Source organism: Sturnira hondurensis, unplaced genomic scaffold (assembly GCF_014824575.4).
Source record: "Sturnira hondurensis isolate 20B ecotype Veracruz unplaced genomic scaffold, ASM1482457v3 Scaffold0004136, whole genome shotgun sequence".
Lineage (NCBI taxonomy): Eukaryota > Metazoa > Chordata > Mammalia > Chiroptera > Phyllostomidae > Sturnira > Sturnira hondurensis.
The window spans coordinates 9,206,007-9,227,331 of NW_028076767.1; the positions used below are offsets into that span (position 1 = coordinate 9,206,007).

At 37.8% G+C, this 21,325-nt stretch overlaps 1 protein-coding gene across 2 annotated transcripts in view; it reads left to right on the top strand.

The window, feature by feature from the left end:
- PGAP1 (post-GPI attachment to proteins inositol deacylase 1) overlaps positions 1–21,325 on the top strand; it is a 74,081-nt gene that overhangs the window by 15,008 nt on the left and 37,748 nt on the right. For both annotated transcript variants that reach the window (XM_037043714.1, XM_037043713.1), the window contains exons 3-8: positions 286–461; positions 10,610–10,781; positions 13,789–13,946; positions 16,856–16,908; positions 17,662–17,728; positions 21,149–21,254. In XM_037043714.1, the coding sequence (XP_036899609.1) occupies positions 286–461; positions 10,610–10,781; positions 13,789–13,946; positions 16,856–16,908; positions 17,662–17,728; positions 21,149–21,254 (732 nt within the window). The remainder of the gene's footprint in view (positions 1–285; positions 462–10,609; positions 10,782–13,788; positions 13,947–16,855; positions 16,909–17,661; positions 17,729–21,148; positions 21,255–21,325) is intronic.

Below are 21,325 nucleotides of genomic sequence, written 5' to 3' on the forward strand. Positions count from 1 at the left end.
TTATTCTTCAATGAATTCTTTCCCTTTTATTTATTGTCACCACTACTGAAAGGAAAGTATGTAGAGAATGAATGACCTGTTCACTTTTTATTTAATTAAAAAAATATTTAGAGCACAAGGCATTACACCTTCTAGGCTGGTTTGTTCTTCTAAATTGATACTATTAAAGGATGTCCTGAAATAGGTTTTTATATTCAGAGTATGGGATAAAGTTATTACAAGACAACAATAGATGAAACTTTAAAAAAATTTGTTTAATGCACACTTTACCATTTTCCTTTATAGTGCGTTCTATTGGCTCTATTGCACTAAGAAAAGCAGAGGACATTGACTTTAGGTACCACTTTGACTTCTTCAGTGTGAATTTCAACGAAGAGCTGGTGGCACTGTATGGTGGAAGTCTTCAGAAGCAGACCAAGTTTGTACATGAGTGTATTAAAGCTATTCTCAAACTCTATAAGGTAAGAGATAAGCTTGCAAATCAGTAGTGATCAACCTACTTGCATCTTTGGAACTCAGCATATTCTAAATCTTGTGTTTATATGAAAGTTGAAGGAAAGATGGTAAAAAGGTTTGTTCGGGGTTTTTTGTGTGTTTATGTGGGAGTCTGTTTTGAACTTGGTCATTTTTGAAGTATAATTGAATTTATAAGAAACCATTCTTGCCGTGAATTTAGAGGTGAAAATTCTTCTATTATAAATTAGGAGTGCAATGTATTTCCTAAAAACCATTAGTGTGAATTTCTGTTTCTAGTTATAGTCGTGTAACTGGTATTATTAGAATAGACCACTTTCTTATGTAAATAACTATGAAACTAGTCAAGATATCTGAAGTGCATGTTTTTAACTGTTAGATAACCAAGCTGCAAAGGACTGTTTTCTGAAAGAAAGATAACACGGGAAGTGAGCTCCATAATTGCTCTGGCTTTCTGCCTGGAAGCACGTTCTAGGCCATGGGTCAAGTAAGTGGAAATGAAGCAGAGCACATGTGTGTACCACTGAGCCAAAGAAGGCAGAGATTGGAATTTGGGGCTCCTGGAATTGGCTAGATTTCTGATCAGGGTGTGCAAAAGCAAAAACGTAGGCAGGGATAGGAGCTCTAGAAACCTGCATCTTTCAGTCTTTGAGTGCTCTGCTGTGTGTGCATAGGTCAAGAAGTACAAGGCAATGGTGTATTGAGGAGGAAGTGATAGGGTGTGTCTACCTGGGTGCAACTTTAAAAGAGCAGTAAAAATCATTCTTTGCCAGCAGTCCTAAACAGTGTCAGAGATAAAATACAACTACCTATCTGAGTGAGCCACTTCCTCCCCTGGTATAGTGTAGACCTGGCAGAAGATTGCTGCTAGGGAATTATGAGCTGACTGGAGATTTCAGAGGCCTTGTGGTGCTGGGAAATGGGAGTTCTGACCAGCTGGAGTGGAAAGATATATTTGAACACATTAGGCATTCAAGTGAAACCCTAGAAAGGATATGATTTAGGACTACTCCAGTCCTATAGTAAGACCTACTCCAGCAACCACCTCAGCAATGCTTAAATATAAGCCTCAAAAAATATCAAAGTTAAGGATTCAAAGTAAAGGATGCACATGATAAGGGAAGAGGTGGGGAATCTCAGTAGAGATGTAGTAATTATTTTTAAAAAGAGCAAAAAGGAAAATCTAGAACTAACTAAGGCAATACAAGGTGGGGCGAAAGAAGGCTTACAGTTATTTGTATGGAAAATAATACAGTAATTAATAAATAATATAAGAATAAACTGTGTACTCACAATTATAAACCTACTTTTGCCCCACCCTGTACAGACCAGAAATGAAAAGTTCAGAAGATAGGCTTTAAGCAGATTGAGCACTACAAAAAAGAGATCATTGAATTTAAAGAAAGGACAATAAGAACTAGACAAAATGAATTAAAGGGAAAAATTAGGTAAATGCTCACAGTTACAGATTTTGACATTCCTCTCAATAATTGATTAAATAAAAAAGTCAAAGTCAGTAAAGCATGGAAGATGTGAACAGTATTCACCAGCTTACCCTATTGACATTTATACAACACTGCATCTTAAAAGTGGAAGACCTATGTTCTAAGTGCGCATGGAACTAAAATATGCCATATACTAGCCCATAAAACAAGTCTAAATAAATTTCAAAGGATTGAAATTATACAGGGTGTTGTAGGAGAGAAGGAGACAAACATCAATGTATGGTTGCCTCTTGTGAGTCCCCTGCTGGGAACTGGCCTGCAACCCAGGCATGTGCCCTGACTGGGAATCGAGCCCCGATCGTGTGGTTCGCCGGCCTGCGCTCAACCCACTGAGCTATACCAGCCAGGGCTACAGGGTGTATTTTTTTTTTTTATCATACTAGGATTCAATTAGAAACCAAGAACAATAACAAAAAAATCTGGAAAATCATCAAATATTTGAAAATTACTTCTATATTACACAGAGGTCAAAAAGATTACAGTTAAAATTTGAAAATGTTTTGAACAGAATTAAAGTGAAAATACGATACCAAAATTTGTACGATTAAAATAGTGGTTAGAAGAAATAAATAATCTTAAGTGTTTATTTTAGATAGGAACAAGATTTAAAAGCAATGATCTAACCTTCCAACTTCGGAAGCTAGAGAAAGAAGAATAAAGTACACTCTAAGTAGAAATGTAAGGAAATAATACAGATGAGAATTGGAATCAATGAAAGAGAAAACAGAGAAACCAAAGAAAAAATAGATAACAATGGGTGGGTTTTTATTTTTTTAAAGATCTATAAAGTTGGTAAACTCATAGATAGACTAATTAAAAGAAGAGGAACACAAATTAATATCAGAAATGAAATAGGGAATATCACTAGAGAGCTTACAGATAGTAAGAAGATAGTAAAGAAATGTTATGAACAACTTTATGCCCATAAATCTGACAACTCGGATTAATGCACAAACCCCTTGAAACATAAATTACGAAAAAGACACAAGAGGAAACACAATCTGACCAGCCCTATATCTGTTAAATTTTTGAATTTGTAATAAAAAATCTTACTGCCAAGAAAAATCTAGGGCCAGATGACTACAGTGCTAAATTCTATTAAACATTTAAGAAAGATATAATGCCCATCTTACACAAACTCTTTTAGAAAATTGAGGAAGAGATAACACTTAGCAGTTTATATTAAGAAATCAGTCTGTCCAAGAAGGAGGCATAGGTGGAAACCCTTTGCTTCCTATCACAATCAAAAGGAGAATAACAACCAATCTAAAATCAATAAGCAACCAGAAGTGCCAGAAAATCAAACTGCATGGAACTCTGACAACCAAGGAATTAAAGAAACAGTCAACCAGACTAGCCAGACTGGTAAGCTGGACGGATGGAGAGAATCCGTGGCAAGGCTGCGGACTGTGCGGGTGGGACTGACTGAAAGAGAAACTGAGACTCAGAACTGACTGTGGACTATGGCAAGGGGTTGCCCCTGTGGGAGAAACTCCCAGACTCATACTAGATCATTGGAAAATGGGGCTATAGCTGAGCAGGCAAACTGCATTGTTCCCTCTCTGGCCATTTTAGGTTCCATTTTGTTTTGGAACAAAAGGAAGAAAAAACATCCAACTCTGCAGAACAGAATGAAGAAACAAGGCTTCAAAAACATGAAGAGAGGCTTAGGAACCTCTTGGGCAATGTTAAATGTCCCATTATCCGAATTATAGGGGTGCCAGAAGGAGAAGAACAACAGCAAGAAATTGAAAATTTATTTGAACAAATAATGAAGGAAAACTTCCCCAATCTGGCAAAGGAAATAGACTTCCAGGAAGCCTAGAGAGTCCCAAAAAAGTTGGATCCAAAGAAGAACACACCAAGGTTAAATTACCCAAGATTAAATATAAAGAGAGAATCTTAAAAGCAGCAAGAGGAAAGGAGAGAGTTACCTATCAGTGAATGCCCGTAAAGCTATCCGCTGATTTCTCAAAAGAAACCTTGCAGGCAAGAAGGGGCTGGAAAGAACTATTTGAAGTCATGAAGGGCAAGGACCTACATCCAAGATTACTATATTCAACAAAGCTATCATTTAGAATAGAAGGGCAGATAAAGTGCTTCCCAGATAAGGTTAAGTTAAAGGAGTTGATCAACACCAAGGCATTATCATATGAAATGTTAAAGAGACTTAACTAAGAAAAAGAAGATCAAAAACTATGAACAGTAAAATGACAACAGACTCACAACTATCAACAAATGAACAAAGAAAGAAAATGAAAACAAAAACTAAGCAAACAACTAGAACAGGAACAGAATCAAAAATGGACATCACATGGAGGGTTTTCAGTGGGGAGGAGAAAGAGAGGAATGGGGGGAAGGGTACAGGGAAGAAGAAGCATAATTGGTGGGCATAAAATAGATGAGGAGAGGTCAAAAATGAGGAGAAGCCAAACCTTCTTGCAAAAGAACAAAGTTGGAGGACCTGCACTACCTGATTTCAAGACTTAACTATGAAGCTATTGTAATCCAACTAGTGTGATATTCTTTTCCATCTTGAAAATGAAATGTAGACATTATGATCCTTTGCATAAACCAGCATTTTAAAATTACTTCTACAGAAGATATTTTTAAACTTAAACCTATACTGGGTATTTATAGGAGGGAACAAGCCATGTTAAGTACAGAACCTTTTATATATCTAATATTATCTAGATAAGTAAATAAGGCGTGATTATAAAGTGAGATTTCCATAAATGTAGTTTGCAATAAACATTGTGTGTTTAATCTTATACATTAGGCACTTTTCCTTCTCTGTTTTCTGTTTTTCTCTGACTACATAGTAAATTTATAATAAAACTAATAATTTTTTTAATTGAGGCTTTTAGAAAGTAAGATTTCTATTACAAGTAAGTGTATAGGGGTTGGAGACAGATGATTCTTGTTGAATGGATAGGATTTGGGAGTGGGAAAGTAAGGACATTTCATTTTATTTTTAAGTGTATTTAATTGATTACGTATTAGTTTCCCAATTTTCCCCCTTTATCCCCCCTCCACCCTGCACCCCCCATCCTCCAGCATCCCCCACCCTTAGTTCATGTCCTTCGGTTGTACATACAAGTTCTTTGACTTCTCTGTTTCTTATACCATTTTTGACCTCTCCCCATCTGTTTCATGCCTACCAATTATGCTTCTTCTTCCCTGCACCTTTTCCATGCAGTTCGATTTTCTGGCACCTTTGGTTACTTATTGATTTTATATTGATTGTTATCTTCCTTTTGGTTGTGTGAGGAAGCAAAGGGTTTCTGCCTACACCTCCATCTTGGCCGGAACTGGAAAGTAAGACCATTTTAGCTGGAGAAAACCTCATTTATTGAGCCTGCATGCAAATATAGCAGTGAATTAAACAAATGCAAGCCTTCAAGGACTTTATGTTCTAGCAGAGAGAGGCAGATAAGAAACCTCAGAAATAAAAAAAATTAATGCTATGAATGCCAGGAAGAAAAATAAAACAGGAAGTGTATATAGGTAGTTGAAGATAGAGGGCTATAAATATAAATAAGAGTGGTCAGTGAAGACCTGTTGAGGAGCAGGCAATGTAATACAAATTAAGGACATGAGGGATTTCCAGTCAAGATGGCGGAGTAGATAGACATACTTTGCACCCTTGCACAACCATATGAAGGATCACAGCTAATCTCAAAACAGAAAATACTCAGAACTGCCAGAAAATTGAACTGTTTAGAAGTCTGACAACCAAGCATTTAATGAAGCCATATTCATCCAGATGGATAGGAAGAGCAGAGATGGGCAGCCAGGGTGGAGAGGACACAGTGTGGCGGTGGTGAGGCAGCAGCGGCCAGCAGAATGTGGTGGTCCCACATTCACCTATGGTGGACAAAATTTGGAGGGACACCTTGGAAGCAAGCGACCCTAGCCCCAGGCCAAACCATCTAGCTTAGAGTTCCAGTGCTGGGAAATTAAAACCTCATGATTTGGGCTATAAAAACCAGTAGAGGTTGGAGTGGTGGAAGAAACTGCCAGTCTCTCAGGAGAGTCCACTTAAACAGTCTGAATGGTCCTAGAATGAACTCAAACTCACCCTCTCTGGGAACTACTACCAGGATAGCAGCTAGAGGGGTGCCAGTTGCGTACAGGCAGGGGGTGAAGTGACTGGAAATGGCTAATGCCAAGCAAACCTCCAACAGCCAGGTAGCAGCATTGTTCCCTCTCCAGTCCCTATCACACATACAGAGCCACAGGGTGATGAAGTGGGTTGCCCTGCCCTGGTGAATACCTAAGGCTCCACACCACACAAGTTAACAAGTACCCGAAGATAAGTAGCCAAAGCAGGTCTACCTAATACACAAAATGGGGGCTGTCAAATCAAGGAGACAAAGAAACATGGTTCAAATCAAAGAATGGAATAAGACCCCAGAAAAAGAATTCAGCGAAATGGAGATAGCCAACCTATCAGATGCAGAGTTCAAAGCACTGGTGATAAGAATGCTCAGAGAATTCACCGAGTACAGCAAAACATAAGAAAAGAAATGAAGGCTGCACCAAGTGAAATAAAAGTCCACTGGGAAGGGAAGGAAGCCAAGGTTGAAATCAACAATGTGGAACATAAGGAAGAAATAAACAGTCAACCAGAACAGAATGAAGAAACAATAACAACAACAACAACAACCAAAAAAACCCCAAATGAGAGTATAAGAAGCCTCTGGGACATCTCCAAGAGTACAGACATCAGAATCATACATCTCCAAGAGTGCAATCATCCTTCGCCAGGAGAAGAAAAAGAGCAAAAAATTGAAAACTTATTTGCAAAAATAATGGAGAACTTCTCCAGTCTGTCAAAGGAAATAGACATACAAGTGCAGGAAGCCCAGAGAGTCCCAAACAAGTTGGACCCAAACAGCAACACACCAAGACATATAATTAAAATGCCAAAGGTTAAAGATAGAGAATCTTAAAAGCAGCAAGAGAAAAGCAGATAATTACCTACAAAGAAGTTCCCATAAGACTGTCAGCTGATTTCTCAAATGAAACATTACAGGTAAGAAGCAACTGGCAAGAAATATTCGGAGTGATGAAAAGCAAGGACCTACAACCTAGATTACTCTATCCAGCAAAGCTACCATTTAGAATTGAAGGGCAGATAAAGTGCTTCCCAGAAAAGGTAAAGCTAAAAGAGTAAGTCATCACCAAGCCCTTTTGTACAAAATGTTAAAGGAACTTATTTAAGAAAAAGAAGATCAAAGCTAAAATGGCAATAAATTTACAAGTTAAACGACTGAATCTAAAAAACAAAAACAAGCAAACAACTAGAACAGGCAGAAGATCATAGATATGGAGATCATTTGGAGGGTTATCAGTGGGGAGGGAGAAGGGAGAGAATGGGGGGAAAGGTATGGGAAATAAGCATAATTGGTACAAAATAGACAGGGGAAGGTTAAGAACAATATAGGAAATGGAGAAACCGAAGAACTTAATGCACAACTCAAGGACATGAACTGGGTTGTGGGGAGGATTGCTGGAGGGAAGGGTTACTGGACAGATGGCCAAAGGGAGGAAAATTGGAAAACTATAATAGCTTAATCAATGAAATATACTTAAAAATATAAAATAAAAGACATGACAGTATCTTGTTTGCACATTTAGGAAAGGCTAGTCTAAGGAAACAAATACATGAAGCAAGCACATGTGTGCTGTATTTAAGAAAAACGAGGAGACTGGTGTGACTGGAGTAGATAGAGAAGAAGGAGAGGTGGGGGGAAAGGCAGGGTATAGAGCCTTGCGGGCAATTTTAAGAATGTTGCCTTTTATTTGAGTTGGTCTGGGAAGCCACTGTAGAGGTCTTTGAGGAAAAGAGTGACCTCTTCTAGTTTAGGCTTTAACAGTATCAGTCTGGATGCTTCTGAGGATAAACTAAAGGGATGTAAGGGCCGAGCAGAGAGACCAGGTGGGGGCTATTGCGGCAAGAAGTAATGGTAGCTTAGATCAAGTTGATAGCAGCAGAGATGATGATGAAGGTCAAATTGGTTCAATCCTTAAAGGTGGAGGCGAGAAGATTTCATGGCAGAGCAGATATGAAGAGGCAGTGTGAGAGAAAAAGAAGAGTTAGGAATGACCCCATTTTTTTTTTTGGCTGAACAGCTAGTATTGAAGTGCTGTCAACTGAAATGGGGGGGGGGATGGAGGAGGAACAGATTGATTTGAAGGAGATTAATAGTTTAGTTTAAGATGGCTTCAATTTAAGGTACACACTAGATATCCCAAGTGTAGCTAATATGCCATTGGAGTTTCGAGTTAGAGTTTGAGAAAAGCAGTCCAGTCTGGATTATAACTTAAGGGTTTAACCGTATTCAAAGCCAGGAGACTAGGTGGAATCACTGGGGAGTCAAGTTATGAAAGACATCTAGGATTGAGGCCTGACTTACTCCATTCCTAAGAGATGAGGGGAGATGAGGAGGAGCAGGCAAGGGACTGAAAAGGAGCAACCAGTGAGGTAAGAGAAGAACCAGGAGAGTATGTTGTTAGGAAACCAAGTAAAGCATTTTAAGGAGGAAGAAGTGATCAGCTATGTCAGTTGCTGTTGCTAGGTCAAGTAAGATGAGCATTCAGAATTGACCATTAGATGCTTTGGTGACTTGATAAGAGCAGTTTTGAGGAGCTCTGGGGTGAAAGCCTGGTTGGAATGGGTTTAAGAGTGCATACAGAAGCTGAGAAACTGGAGACAGCAAATGCTGTATAAATAACTGGTTTTTGAAGAGTTTTGCTATAAAGGGAGTAGCAAAATGGGTCACTAAGGGGAATGTGGGAATAAAAAGAGAGTTGTCTGGTTTTTGAAGAACAGCAGTATATTGGTATACTAACAAGAATGGCGCAGTAGAACAGGAAAAGCTGTGATGCAAGAGGACAGTGAGAATTGCAGGTGTGATGTACTTGAGAAGGCTGAAGGAGAGAGCTTTCAGGGCACATGTGTGGTGTTGGCTTTTGCTGGGATTGGGTCTGTTGGGGATCCCCAAGACCATTCCCAGACTCTGTGATTCTCCAGGAGGACTCACAGGACTCAGCATATAGTTGTACTCTGGTTATGATTTATCAGGTTGGCCAAAAAGTTTATATGTTCTTTTCCGTAAAATAAGAGACGTTTTTCACTTTTGCCAATAACTTTATTGATTTGGATATTTTGAGTACGCTGGCTATCTCTTGCATAGGATAACATTGATTGTTCTCAATTTGTGTCTCAATTTGATTGATACGAACTTCACCTGGTCTGTCTGACTGGAGCATCATCCAGTGAAAAGTCTCCAGCAGGAAGCTTCACAGACCACGTTTGACACATTTGATCAGTCACACAGCGCCTTCTCCAGGCACTGCACAGACCTTTTTTTGCATTTCAGTTGTGTTTTTATCTTTCTTGAAATAATAAAGTATAATATGCTGAAAATATTGAGTGTTTTCTCCCATCTTCAATATTAAAATGCATAAAAATTCAGCAATTTTGATAAGTTTTTTTAAATGCATGCTGATATGACAGCTGTCAGAGTATGATCTAACAAAATTGTTTCGAATGAAGTTAAAGACAACTAAGCATTGCTGGAGCCATCTTATGGGAAAAAACAAACAAACTTTTTGGTCAATCCAATTATTACAGTGAAAGGACACAAAGCAAAATCAGCAAAGCAAAGGTGCGTGGGGGTGAAGTATGGAGGAAAATCGGGGGGTGAGCTTTCAGAAGTCCTCTTGTAGAGGAGTCACACCAGGTGAATATAATTTCTACAACATGTGTAAAGTATTGTCTATGAGAGCAGTTCATTAGAGACTCAATGTTCAAGATTTTTATTGACAATTAGTTACATAGACACCCTGTGCCTATCACATACCAAAACCCCAATCAGAAGGACAGTAGTGTTCAGGATAAAGGATGTTGTTTGCACAGTGTTAGCATAGTGAGACATTCTTACCATTTGGGGAATGGTGGGAACCCTCCCAAAATCTAAAGTCCCAGTCTACAGAGCAGAGCTAGCCTTATATCAGTCAATTCTAAGGATAGCAGTTTCAGGTCTACAATGTTATTCTGCACAAGGTCCAGTTTATTCAAAGTAACATCATAGAAGGCATAGAGATGTAGGATCAGTATGAAGGACAATGAGCAAAAGTTTGATAGTAAAACTGAGGATATTGTATAGAGGTAGGAAAGATTTTTTCAAAATGCAGTTCTTAAATTTAAGAAATAAAATATGTAATTGTTAGTGAATACATGTTATGAATGTTGGTTTATTTTTAAATGCATGTGCATAATAGGGAAATAATTTGATGAGATAAGCTATATCAATATGATGAGGCCACTGTAGCAACCCTAATTTTTATGGTTTTCTAGTATTTCCAGTTTTAAACAGATGACCCTATAAAATCTAGTAATCTGTTATACACCAAATATAATTACTTCTCTTACATCCAATATAACAAATGACTTGCTAGACCCAAGTTTTCTGATTTTGGTTCAGAAAATCAAATGTGTTTCTGCAGTTTATGATAAGAGGTTAAATAAATAGTTTGATTTTTTTGTATTTTGAGAGAAGTTTTTAGTATTGTTATTATGATGCTGAGTATTACTTATGCCTTGGTGATTTTTTTAATAGGGTCAAGCATCTGCTCCAAAAAGTGTGGCGATAATTGGTCATTCTATGGGTGGCCTTGTTGCAAGGGCATTGCTGACACTGAAAAATTTTAAACAAGATCTGATAAATGTCCTTATCACACAAGCCACCCCCCATGTTGCTCCCGTGATGCCCTTAGATCGCTTCATTACAGGTGAGTGCTGTCACGTTAGCGCTGACCAGCCTCCCCACTGCTGGTTGGAACGATCAAGTCCTCGCAGTGCTCCCTTTAGCACCCGCTGCCGAGTCATCCACACGCGGAGCCGCTCAGGTTCAGAGCACCTCCAAGTCTGAGTGTCTCCTTCTCTGCGACTTTCACCTTGGGCTCATCATCGAAGCCACTTTTCGTTTTCTATGTCTGTGGCATCTTACATGGATGGCGTATGTCTTGTTATCCCTAGGCACTTAAGCTTAGGTTTAGTTATTCTTGAGGATGACTCCCTGTTGCTTAAAGTGTGTTTAAATTTCCTTTGTTTTGTTAACTTCCCAGTACTCTACTCAAAATAAGCATATTTTTAAGCAAAATAGTAGAAAAGTCCTGTTTTTAAATAAACAGCTCTGCTAACACTGTGTGGTGAGGTAGAATTACTAATGTTTACTGAGTTCTTACTGGATTTCGGATATTGTGCAAAGGACTTTATATGCTGTATTATGAAGTCCCTTAGTCCTTGTAGTAGTCCTTTGAGGTAGGTACCATTGTTATTTCCATGTTTATGGATGGGGAAAAAAGAGTCCAAGATGAAGGTTTTGTCCACAGTTACACTGGCAAGAAAATAGTGGAGCCAGTATTTGACCCTGGTAAACTTGTTCCTGGGCCTGTGCTCTTAACCTCTGCATGCTCTCCTGCCTCTGTATGTCGTTACTAGGGAAATAAAATTATGGATAATGCTCTAACGTTGCAGGGAATTTTGAACAGTAAGAGTCTATGACTGCTGTCAGGTAATTGAGTAGCGATAATGTCACAGAGTAAGAATTAAATGCCTATCAACTTTTTATTAAAGTCAAATATTATCTTCACTGATTATTGCAATATTCTGTGACTAGAAGAAAATCTTTAGAAAGAAATCATTCTTTTTCACGATCTTTTTCATGTACTCAACTTCTTACCCTGTCAGAGTTTCTGTTATCTTAGTTGTGATGAAACTCGTGTTTCTAGTTAAGTGAGAAATACGCCCTGGCAACTCCAGAGCAGAGCAGTTTTTGCCCAGAGCACCCGTCCTAACAGAACGTGGCCAGGGAGTAATTTGCCGGAATATCTGATACAGTCGTACTGAACAGTGAAGTTTGATTTTTCTCATTACATTGAGCACTTTTCCTGTAGAAGTTTGTTAATGAAAAATTTTTGTTTTATTATTGAAGTTATTTAAATCTAACTCCTATAGGTTTAGAAAAAGTCAAAGGCATAGGCAAGTCATAACACTTGTAGCATAATTGAGAACTCTTTCTTACTGCATTTTATATGTAGATGAGTCATGTAGGTTAAATTGGAATTACTGAAAATACATTTAAAATTATTTGAGGAAAACTTTTAAGAGATTTAGGTTTAACTGTTTTGATGGATAATCACGATACTCTGTCTCTAAAAGGCGCAGGCTGAAACTGCTTCTTCGGGCCAAGGTGTTCTCACTATGACGAGCAAGCTTCTTTCCCGTTTGTTCCATATTTATTTTTTATTGCATGAGGCCAGAATTAGAATATAAAAACAAACACTCAAGGGTGGTAGATTTTAGGTTTTTAGGAGACTCATACGCCTCCAGAAGTAGATCCTGTTTATGGTAGGAATTCTGCCCTTCGCCCGGGAAGGGGCGGCCTGTGAGGAGCTCCGCACTCAGAGGGCCCTGCTCTGGTGCCCCCGTGCCCCACTGGGTTTCACACGTACAGGCCAGGCATCCTCCCCACTGAAGGCTCTGCCTTTACTTTCAGACCATATTCCAGGAAGCCAAGCCTCTAGACTGTTCTTGTCCATATGCTCCAAGCTCACTTTCAGGGCCCATGTGGGCCTCTTATTTAATTCTATTCTGAGGGTAGGGATGTACAACCTAAGCTTGAGTCGTGGCCAAGCTCTCTGTGGCTCTGCATGAGATACAGATAGTGTGGAGGCCCTTGTGGCGCAGGATGGAATTGGGGTGGGAAGAGAAGGACGATAGCACAGCGATGGGCCATAGATCGGCTCTCCCTAGGCTGCCATTATCCAGTGTCCGACTCTGAGGTGTCCTAGAATTCTGCATTTGAACCTGGCCTTCCAGGTTGAGAAAATATATTTGCTTTAACAGTTTGCTAACTGGAATTTTGACTTTTCATTATTTAGGCATATGGCATGTGTATACCCATGGTACTCCTATCCTAGGCCTGGCATACATTAGGAATGGATTTGCATGGTCACAATCTAAGTAAATACTGCTGAGATCTTTAATGGGAGCTGTGTGCTGTTCCAAAATATTTGAAGCCCTCAGTGGGATCAAAGACCAGGATAAAAATGCATTGTTTTGTTAAGTAGAAGAGGAAATGAGAACTCCCCTCCCCTGACCTCAAGTCTTGACAGTAAGATTTTCTCATTGTTCATAGAAAAAGTGGAAAAATTGTGTGCAAGTTCTTCCCTTTGAACAACTTATTGCACTAAAGAGAGAGAACCTTAACCCTCAGATTTTCCATAGCGATGTAGTTCCAAGACGAGAATGTTATTGTCCTGATAGATTTTATTTTAAGAACTTAAATAGTACTTTGTGTGGTGGTGGTTGGCTGCAAGGGAGAGCTGCTAAGTCTTAATAAGCAGGGATGCTGCCTAATTGGGAAGATCTGTAACTCTTTAGCATAGGAAACTCTTATCTTTGGAAGAATTTTAGGTTTTTAGGTTTGTGTGGCTGGTGAACAAGTAGCATCCTATGGGAATGTAGAGACTTGTTTACATATCAATTTGTCAAGCTAAAAAATTTGGGTATCTTTTTTCACTATTGATGCCTTCAGTTAATGCTTAGTGTTTGTAATCTGATTTAATGGGGTAAGCAGAATATCTATAAAATATTAAAATAGAGAAATGTGAATAACATTGTTTATAGATAATTCAGATGGCTTACACATTCAGTTTAATATTAATATTATGGATATCTTATTGATGCATGGAGTGACTACTAATTTTTAATGTCTTTTTTATTTTCTGCCAGATTTTTATGAGACTGTAAACGACTATTGGATTCTAAATGCTGAACACATAAATTTAACCACGCTCTCTGTAGCTGGAGGATTTCGGGATTACCAAGTTCGTTCAGGACTGACTTTTCTGCCAAAACTAAGCCATCATGCCAGTGCCTTATCTGTTGTGGTAATCTTTTTTAAAGACTCTACTGAAATAGTGACATGATGGACCCAGAGGGGCATGAAAGGAGAAGTAACGTGTCGCTGCTTGGGAGTGACTGCCGAGGTGGTGGCGTGCTGCTCCTGTGCTTGTGTGTGTGCGTGTGAGGCAGAGAGGCAGAGATGGAGAGAATGAATGGGCGAGTGAACGATGTTGAGAACACAGGCATGGATGCCTGTGTTCATGGGAAGTAAAAAGGATCTCAGAGACTTGATGGAAATAAACCTTAGTTATGAGAAATAATTGTTTCTTGTCCAAAATAAGTGCCTATCCATTGATTAGAATTGTTAAGTCTAAGAAAGTGTGGACTGAAGTCCACAGGCCTCTTGTTACATCTGAGTGGTGTGCTGTGTACTATTGTAATCGAATGTCAAACATAGCATATATTCTTGGTTGTTAAACTTCAAGTTTTACTCATGCTAAAGTTTAAAAATTAGCTATCAGAAATTGATACTAAAACAGAACCCTGATTAATTAATTTGCTAATTAATCTTCCTGGCTAGGACATCAAATATTTGGCCTTTAACTGGGATACATAACCTCAGTAAAGTCAGTTCAAGTTTCCTTTTAGGGCTTGTATTATTTCTTGTATTTTTAACCTGAAGTCTTCAGTTAAGACGTTAACTTTTTTTTAACTCAGCATACACATCATCTTCCAATATATCCTAATTTAATTTCTTTAAAAAATCCATAGTCCTTTTGCTTTTGAGAAGCTTGTGCTTTCTTTCATAGTTACTCACGTAATAGATACTCCTTTGCTTAGCTCATCTATTTCCCCACCTTACGTTGCTATTCACTCATCGAGCAGGGACTTACTGAGTGCTTGCCATACACAGAACACAAATTACTAAGCAGTTCTGCTATTTCCCACCATTGCCCTATAGCCGGAGTTGTGGTATAGCCCTAGTAGCTTTGGAACGAAGTTGGTAAATCTCTCAAACCTCATTGTTGGTACAAATATTATTTGATGTTGAATGTTTTGGGCAGACATTTGCTGGAAGTCCTCAAAACACTAAATGTCAACTCTGCAGTAAATGCTGGTGTTTTATTTAGTCACATGAAATTAAAGATAACTTATTTCTGGGACGTGGTCTGAGGCATGAGGCTCTGTGGATCCCACGTCCTGCAGCTTCCTTTGGAAAGAACTTTGGTCTTTTCAGCCTTGCGCACGCATGCGCATTTCCCTGTTTTCTTATTCATTTGCTGATGTATTGCTTTCAGGGCAACTTGTATTTCTGTATCTCTGATGAAAATATTTTACTTATGGAATTTTCTCAAAGCTGGTTATTTTATCATCTGAGTTTTATTTAGTTTTTTAGACACCGAACAGTCTAGGTCTTTCATGTTTTAAAGTATGTTCACTTAAAAAAGTCATTAAGAAATAAGTTTTTCAATGATTATCTCAAGAATGGTTCAATGACATTTGCATCCATTGGGCCTAGAAAAATTGCTTAAGTTAGCACAGTTCTATTGGTAGGGTAAGCTAAACTCTTGTTATATGTACTCATGCAGGTAATGGCACTTAAACATAACAGAGGTTTACATTTTACTCATATAATTGCCCAAGGTGTGTATTTAAGTTGGTGGGTGGTTTTTTGAAGAAATCGCATAAAAGACCTAGGCTGACAGTAGGCACCCCCTTCTTGAATGTTTTACTTTTGAGGTTGCTCTAATCACCACTGTTTCAACCCACAGGCAGAGGGAAGAAGAGCAGTCAGGCCTGGAAATGCACACATCACTTCTGTTCACATTCTGATAGAGAACAATTAGTCGCACCTTGAAGTAAATGAAGGTGCAAAGGGCCTCTTGACATTCAGAGGCCAAGAATGTAGTCTAGCCAAGTGTGCAAGAAGGCCAGAATGGATTTTGGTGGACATTCAGAAGTTTTCACCAAAGGCCATGAGCAACTGCCTTTATTGTGGGTGTTGCCTTTCCCCTTTTCAACTCTCGCACTGATGCGTTCATTAGCCTGAGTGAAAGTAAACCCGTTGTATGTTCTTGGTAATGGTAAGTGCTGTCTACTGTGAGCTCTTACTCTGCTGAGCATCTACTGTAATCTTAGGACCACAGTGAACTCTCATTGTCTTAACCTTTTAATTAAGCTGCCAGCAGTAATTCCTAATTAATGTACCTAATGTTTGTAAGTTCAAAGAGCTATAGATTCCTCCCACTTCAGAGCCTGGATTGAATGGTGTCATGTCATTGTTAGCAAGCGTTCTGCAATAGTTACATTTCTTTAGGAGTCTTTGCCCTTGTGTCTCTAGCAAGTGTGTATATATATATATATATATATATATATATATATATATATGCACTTGTATGTATGTATATATACCAGTCATCTAGTGATTTTTTTCAAAGTAAGTAAGCCTGGACCCTCTGATTTGATAGTTTTGGAATTGTGATCAGGCATATTTCTTTTGGAAAACATCTTCAGGCTAAGGTATTTTACCAGGCAGACTCTGATTTAGAAGAAATATCATCTTAGAATTTATCAGTTGGTCTGCTTAGAACTAAAGTTACTAAAATATCTGTTATATGATTTATCCATAAACTATGATTTATTAAAGAATCATAAACTCAGCTTCTTGTTAGAGTAACAAAGAGGCATTAAACTCAGGAAGGAATCTGGATGCTTTAAGAATTTTCAAAGGGTGATATAAATGTGACTAAGTAATAATGACAAATATTTTTATGCAAGAAATATTTTGGATCACCTTTTATAAGAATGCATCATTTAAAAATGTCTATGCATCATAAAATAGCAAAACTAATGCTGCATGTTTCTGAATATTAGCTTGTAAACATTTCAGGCCTTTTGGAGAATAACAAATGTGCTTTTCTTCAGTTTGATTTTGTTGTTTCTTCCCTTCTAGAGTACGGCAGTGCCTAAGACCTGGGTGTCAACAGACCACCTCTCCATTGTGTGGTATGTAAATGAAATTTATTTCGACGGTTTCTGGTGGTCCTTTCTTCTAGGCAGTGCATTGATTGGTTTGTTACCTTTCTGAGAGCTTTGTTCATGCATAAATAAGGATTTGGGAGACAGATTAATTTAGGAGTTTAGAATTCTAAACCTGATTCTTGTCTGAGTGTGACCAAGTTTCCCTTGATGACCTATGACATCATCTGACACCTAGTAGCTTCAGTCTCACATGAAGCTAGTGTCAAATATCGAAAGTTTAGTTCCTCGTAGTTGGGCAGAATCAGAGGCACTTGTTTTAGTGACTTCCTGAGCTCTCTGCAGGTCATCTAACTTAGGGACTTGATTGGTACAGTGTTGGTTATTCTAGAGTAGCACATGGAGAACCAAGCTGCAATTAGATTTACCCTTAATATAAATTAAGAAATGGATTAATATTGCTTGAGAAATACGTAGACCCTACTATCTTATCTCTATGTGTTCTGCCTTAAAGGTTCTCTTTTTCCCCTTCCTCTGGCTCTGCGATCAGTCTGCAAGAGCCACACAGCCCAGGCCTCTAACGGTGGGGTGGACCCCACCTACAGCTGGGCAGATGAGGACATTTAGGGAACATAGAGGGGCCTTGATTTCTTAAGTGACTTTAGAGTTTACAGCATCAAAGGAAACTCAAATATTTGATTAAATAATAGAATTGTGTGTGTTTGTATCAAAAGTATATTATTAAAGAAAGTTTCATTTGTAACACATTTTGTTCTTTAGGTGCAAACAGTTACAACTGACTACAGTTCGAGCATTCTTTGATCTTATTGATGCTGACACTAAACAAGTATGTATTTTTAAACTAAAAATTATTTCAGTGAAGTAAGAGCTTTGTTGCAGCAGTGGTAGAATTAATACATTTTTTACTTCGATGTAACTAGAAGCCTATGCCTTATGTGGATTATAATTACTTTCAAAGTAGAAATATCTTCATTTAGTGGAGGGAAAGGGAGCGGGGGAAGTAGAAGAGGGTAAAGGGGGGATTAGTGCTGACAAAAGGAGACTAGACTTTGGGTAGTGGGCAAGCAATATAATATACAGGTGAGATATATATATATGTGTGTGTGTATGTATGTATATATATATGTGTGTATATGTATGTATGATAGAATTGTACACCTGAAACCTATATAATTTTATTAACTAACATCACTCCAGTAAATTCAATAAAAATTTTTTAAAAAGAATGCAATAAAAGTGAAAAGAGTCCTTAAAATTTCCCCCAGTTCTTCCCCTTAAAATTCATATACATATATTCTTTTAGCTTTATTTAATTAAGGGAAATATTAGCAAACTATTTTATCATTTTTTTCTTAGTAATGTGTTATAGATCTCATCTATAGTATATTTTTGTTTAAATTTTCTTAGAAAGCATCTTTACCTTTCTGATAGGATGAAAATATCTATATTTATTGAACAATTGAAACTTACCAGAGCTTAAATTATGTAATTCTAGTAGCTGAACCTTTTCTGTAATGAGGTTTTACATATAAACTCTCCAAACTAATGATTTCACAAGTAGTTCATTTACCAGCACACCTGGAAACCATGGTGCCCTTTGTAGAATATCATATCACATTTCCCTCTCATCTCTTTCTTGTCTGCTGGCAGTTAAATGAGTGGGCACCAAGGGTTACAGCAAAATTCAGAGACGTCTATCCATTAACCGGTATGTCTTTTTTGTGTGAGTTTGGAACACACTACCATTATTCATCTCAAACAGCTTTTCTCCTCACGCTGTCTTGCCAGTGCCTCACTGTTCAGTAGACATGTGTTTGAGAGCTATAGCTCTGGCTTCTCCTTTTAGAGGAAAAGTTCCTTGAAAATTAGGTAATTTTTGTGTTGTGGCGAAGCATTACAGCCCATGTATTTTTGGATTCTTTCTCCTGAAGACTCTTATTCTTTTAGAGACTAGTATGTGTGGCCCCTTTCTCAGTAGATCTCTAGGTAGTACTTCTCTTTCTGTTGTGTTCTCAATCTTGCTCCTGTAGCATTCTCTCCTGGGGAGGTGGTAGTGTCCTATTTTTCTTCTTAACCCTTTGGAAAGCTGCGTAACTCTGTTAGAATTGTAGACACTTAGCTCTCCCCTAAAGAATACAGTGAAAGAAAGACCCAAACCATTCTGTGTTTTACCACATTTTAAGCTACAAGGTACCATAATTAAATTAGTAATTTATTAAAGTAAATAAGCTTTTATAGAGTTAACATTGTGAATTGGTTGTGGAATACAAACATTTGTTTAGTTTTCAGCATTGTTTTTAATGTCTTAACTATGGTAAACATTTTTAGTCTTTTTGAGAGAATGCAGCTATGTATAGTAATAGAATCAATTAAAATTACAAGACCAGTTTGTATTTGTAGTGACATTTGATAAGTTTAGGAAAAACCCCATATCAACCAATGAAAACAGAGATGTCTCAGACAGGTATTTTCTTTAAAAATTGTACATAAAGCTAATTTTAATAAATCATCTTATTTTCCATTAAATCCTCAGATGAGAAAAGTGTAATACTAGTACATAATAAGTTATAATTCTAAACGAATAAGTATTTCATAGACACATTTTAAGGGACAAGAGAAGTTTTTAATAACTGATACTGATAAGAATTAAAATATGAAACTGAGTTCTGTTTTACAAACTCACTGTATTAATGGACTGGACTAAATGTTGGGCAGTAAAATGTTAGAATGTGGTTCTGCCTCCAGAACCTATATGCTCTAGGCATACAGCCTAGAATGGAAAGCAGGCACATGTACAAGGGAAACCATCACTCAAATCATAGTCATTCATGTAGTGCCAAGGAGTCAGAATTAGAGTTTCATTTTTCATGGCTACCAGCATAACCACTATAGCTGAAAACTACAGAGAAGAGGACATTCGAGAGAGTGAATAAGGACGGGCAAGTCTGACTTAACTGAAATTTTGGTTGAAAGACCCATGGCATTTAGTACCTTGCAGTCAGATGGGGCCGCTTTAAAAATCAATCAAAACGAGTTTTGTAGTAAAGTGAAGTGATTGAAGCATGCAGTTTGCTTCAGTGGAGTTAAATTCCACTACACTTTCCTCCACTCTAGACACATATCTCTAGAGAATTATATTCTGTTTCATGTATCATATTTTAAGAAGGGAACATTAACAAACTTGAGTTTATGCAAGAAAGGAAGGCAGGAGGAGTGGAGAAACTGTTACAGTTGATGTTTTTGAAGTTGTTTGATCTGTAGAAGAGATGTTTTATTTCGATGAGGGACATAGCAATCTGTAAGTAAGTTTTTGAGGGGCAGCCCCCAACCTATATATCAAAACAACAAGGAGTCAGATACTGGTTCTAACTAGGGCAGAATATTCTCCTGGTGAGAATTGTTAGAATTAGAATCTAATATTTTGAAAAGTACTGAGTTAAAAATGTTCAAACAAACGCTGGGTGCCCTCTAAGGGATTGAAAAGATTTAGTAGGCCTGGGTCCTTGCTATCATTTCTTTATTATTCGCTCACTGTGTTGTGGAGAAAATCTCTTCCCTACCCTCAATGCTTAACCTACAGAATTGAATAGTGGTAGACTCTAAAAGGAATTTTATACCCTCATACCTTTTTTTTCGAGGGAGGGACTAATGTAAAGTTGCCAACATTTATTGTGCCGGGGTATTTCAAAACAGACAACAGAAAAATTTTATTGTTTGCTTGCATTTTTATTTTATGAAAGAAAGGATGTCTGGATGCAAAGGAAGTAAGTAAAGCAGTAAAAAACAGTTTCCAAGGAAGAACAGTTGTGTATTCTCTAGTGACTCTCTAGTGTATGTTTTCTTTCATTGTTGCGTGATTGGTCCTGGTCTGAGTTTGGAAACTAGTGTGCTGGAATCACTAGACAGAGGATCACTCAAGTTCTCTTCTGATTCTGTACATTTACGTTTTATTCTGAACTGTTGTTTGAGAGGCACCATTGCCTAATGATTAAAAGCGTGGACTCTGGAGCCAGGCTGCTTGTGTTTGAACACTGGCCCAAACTCTTAACAGGAGCGTAACCTTGGTTTCTCTGTGCTTTAGTTTCTTCATATTTAAAACACAGTTAATAACCTGGTAAGCACTTAGAATGGTACCTGGTCCATAGTAAGTAACTGTTGGCTCTTAGCATTATTACTTGAAGCAAACTTTTATTGAATTGTCACAGTGGTTACGAAAGGATACAGAAGTTATCAATGTTCTTTCTAGATAACTGAAAATCCCAAGAAGAAATTGGCAGTTTTGAGTCACCATTTTATAAGACACCCAGCAAAACACTTTGAGGACGACCCATCACTAATTGTTAATTTAACAGGTTAGTGGTAATAACATGTTTTAATTTTAAATAGAGTTTTGATTAGTGTTTTTTCGTAAATTTGTTTACTA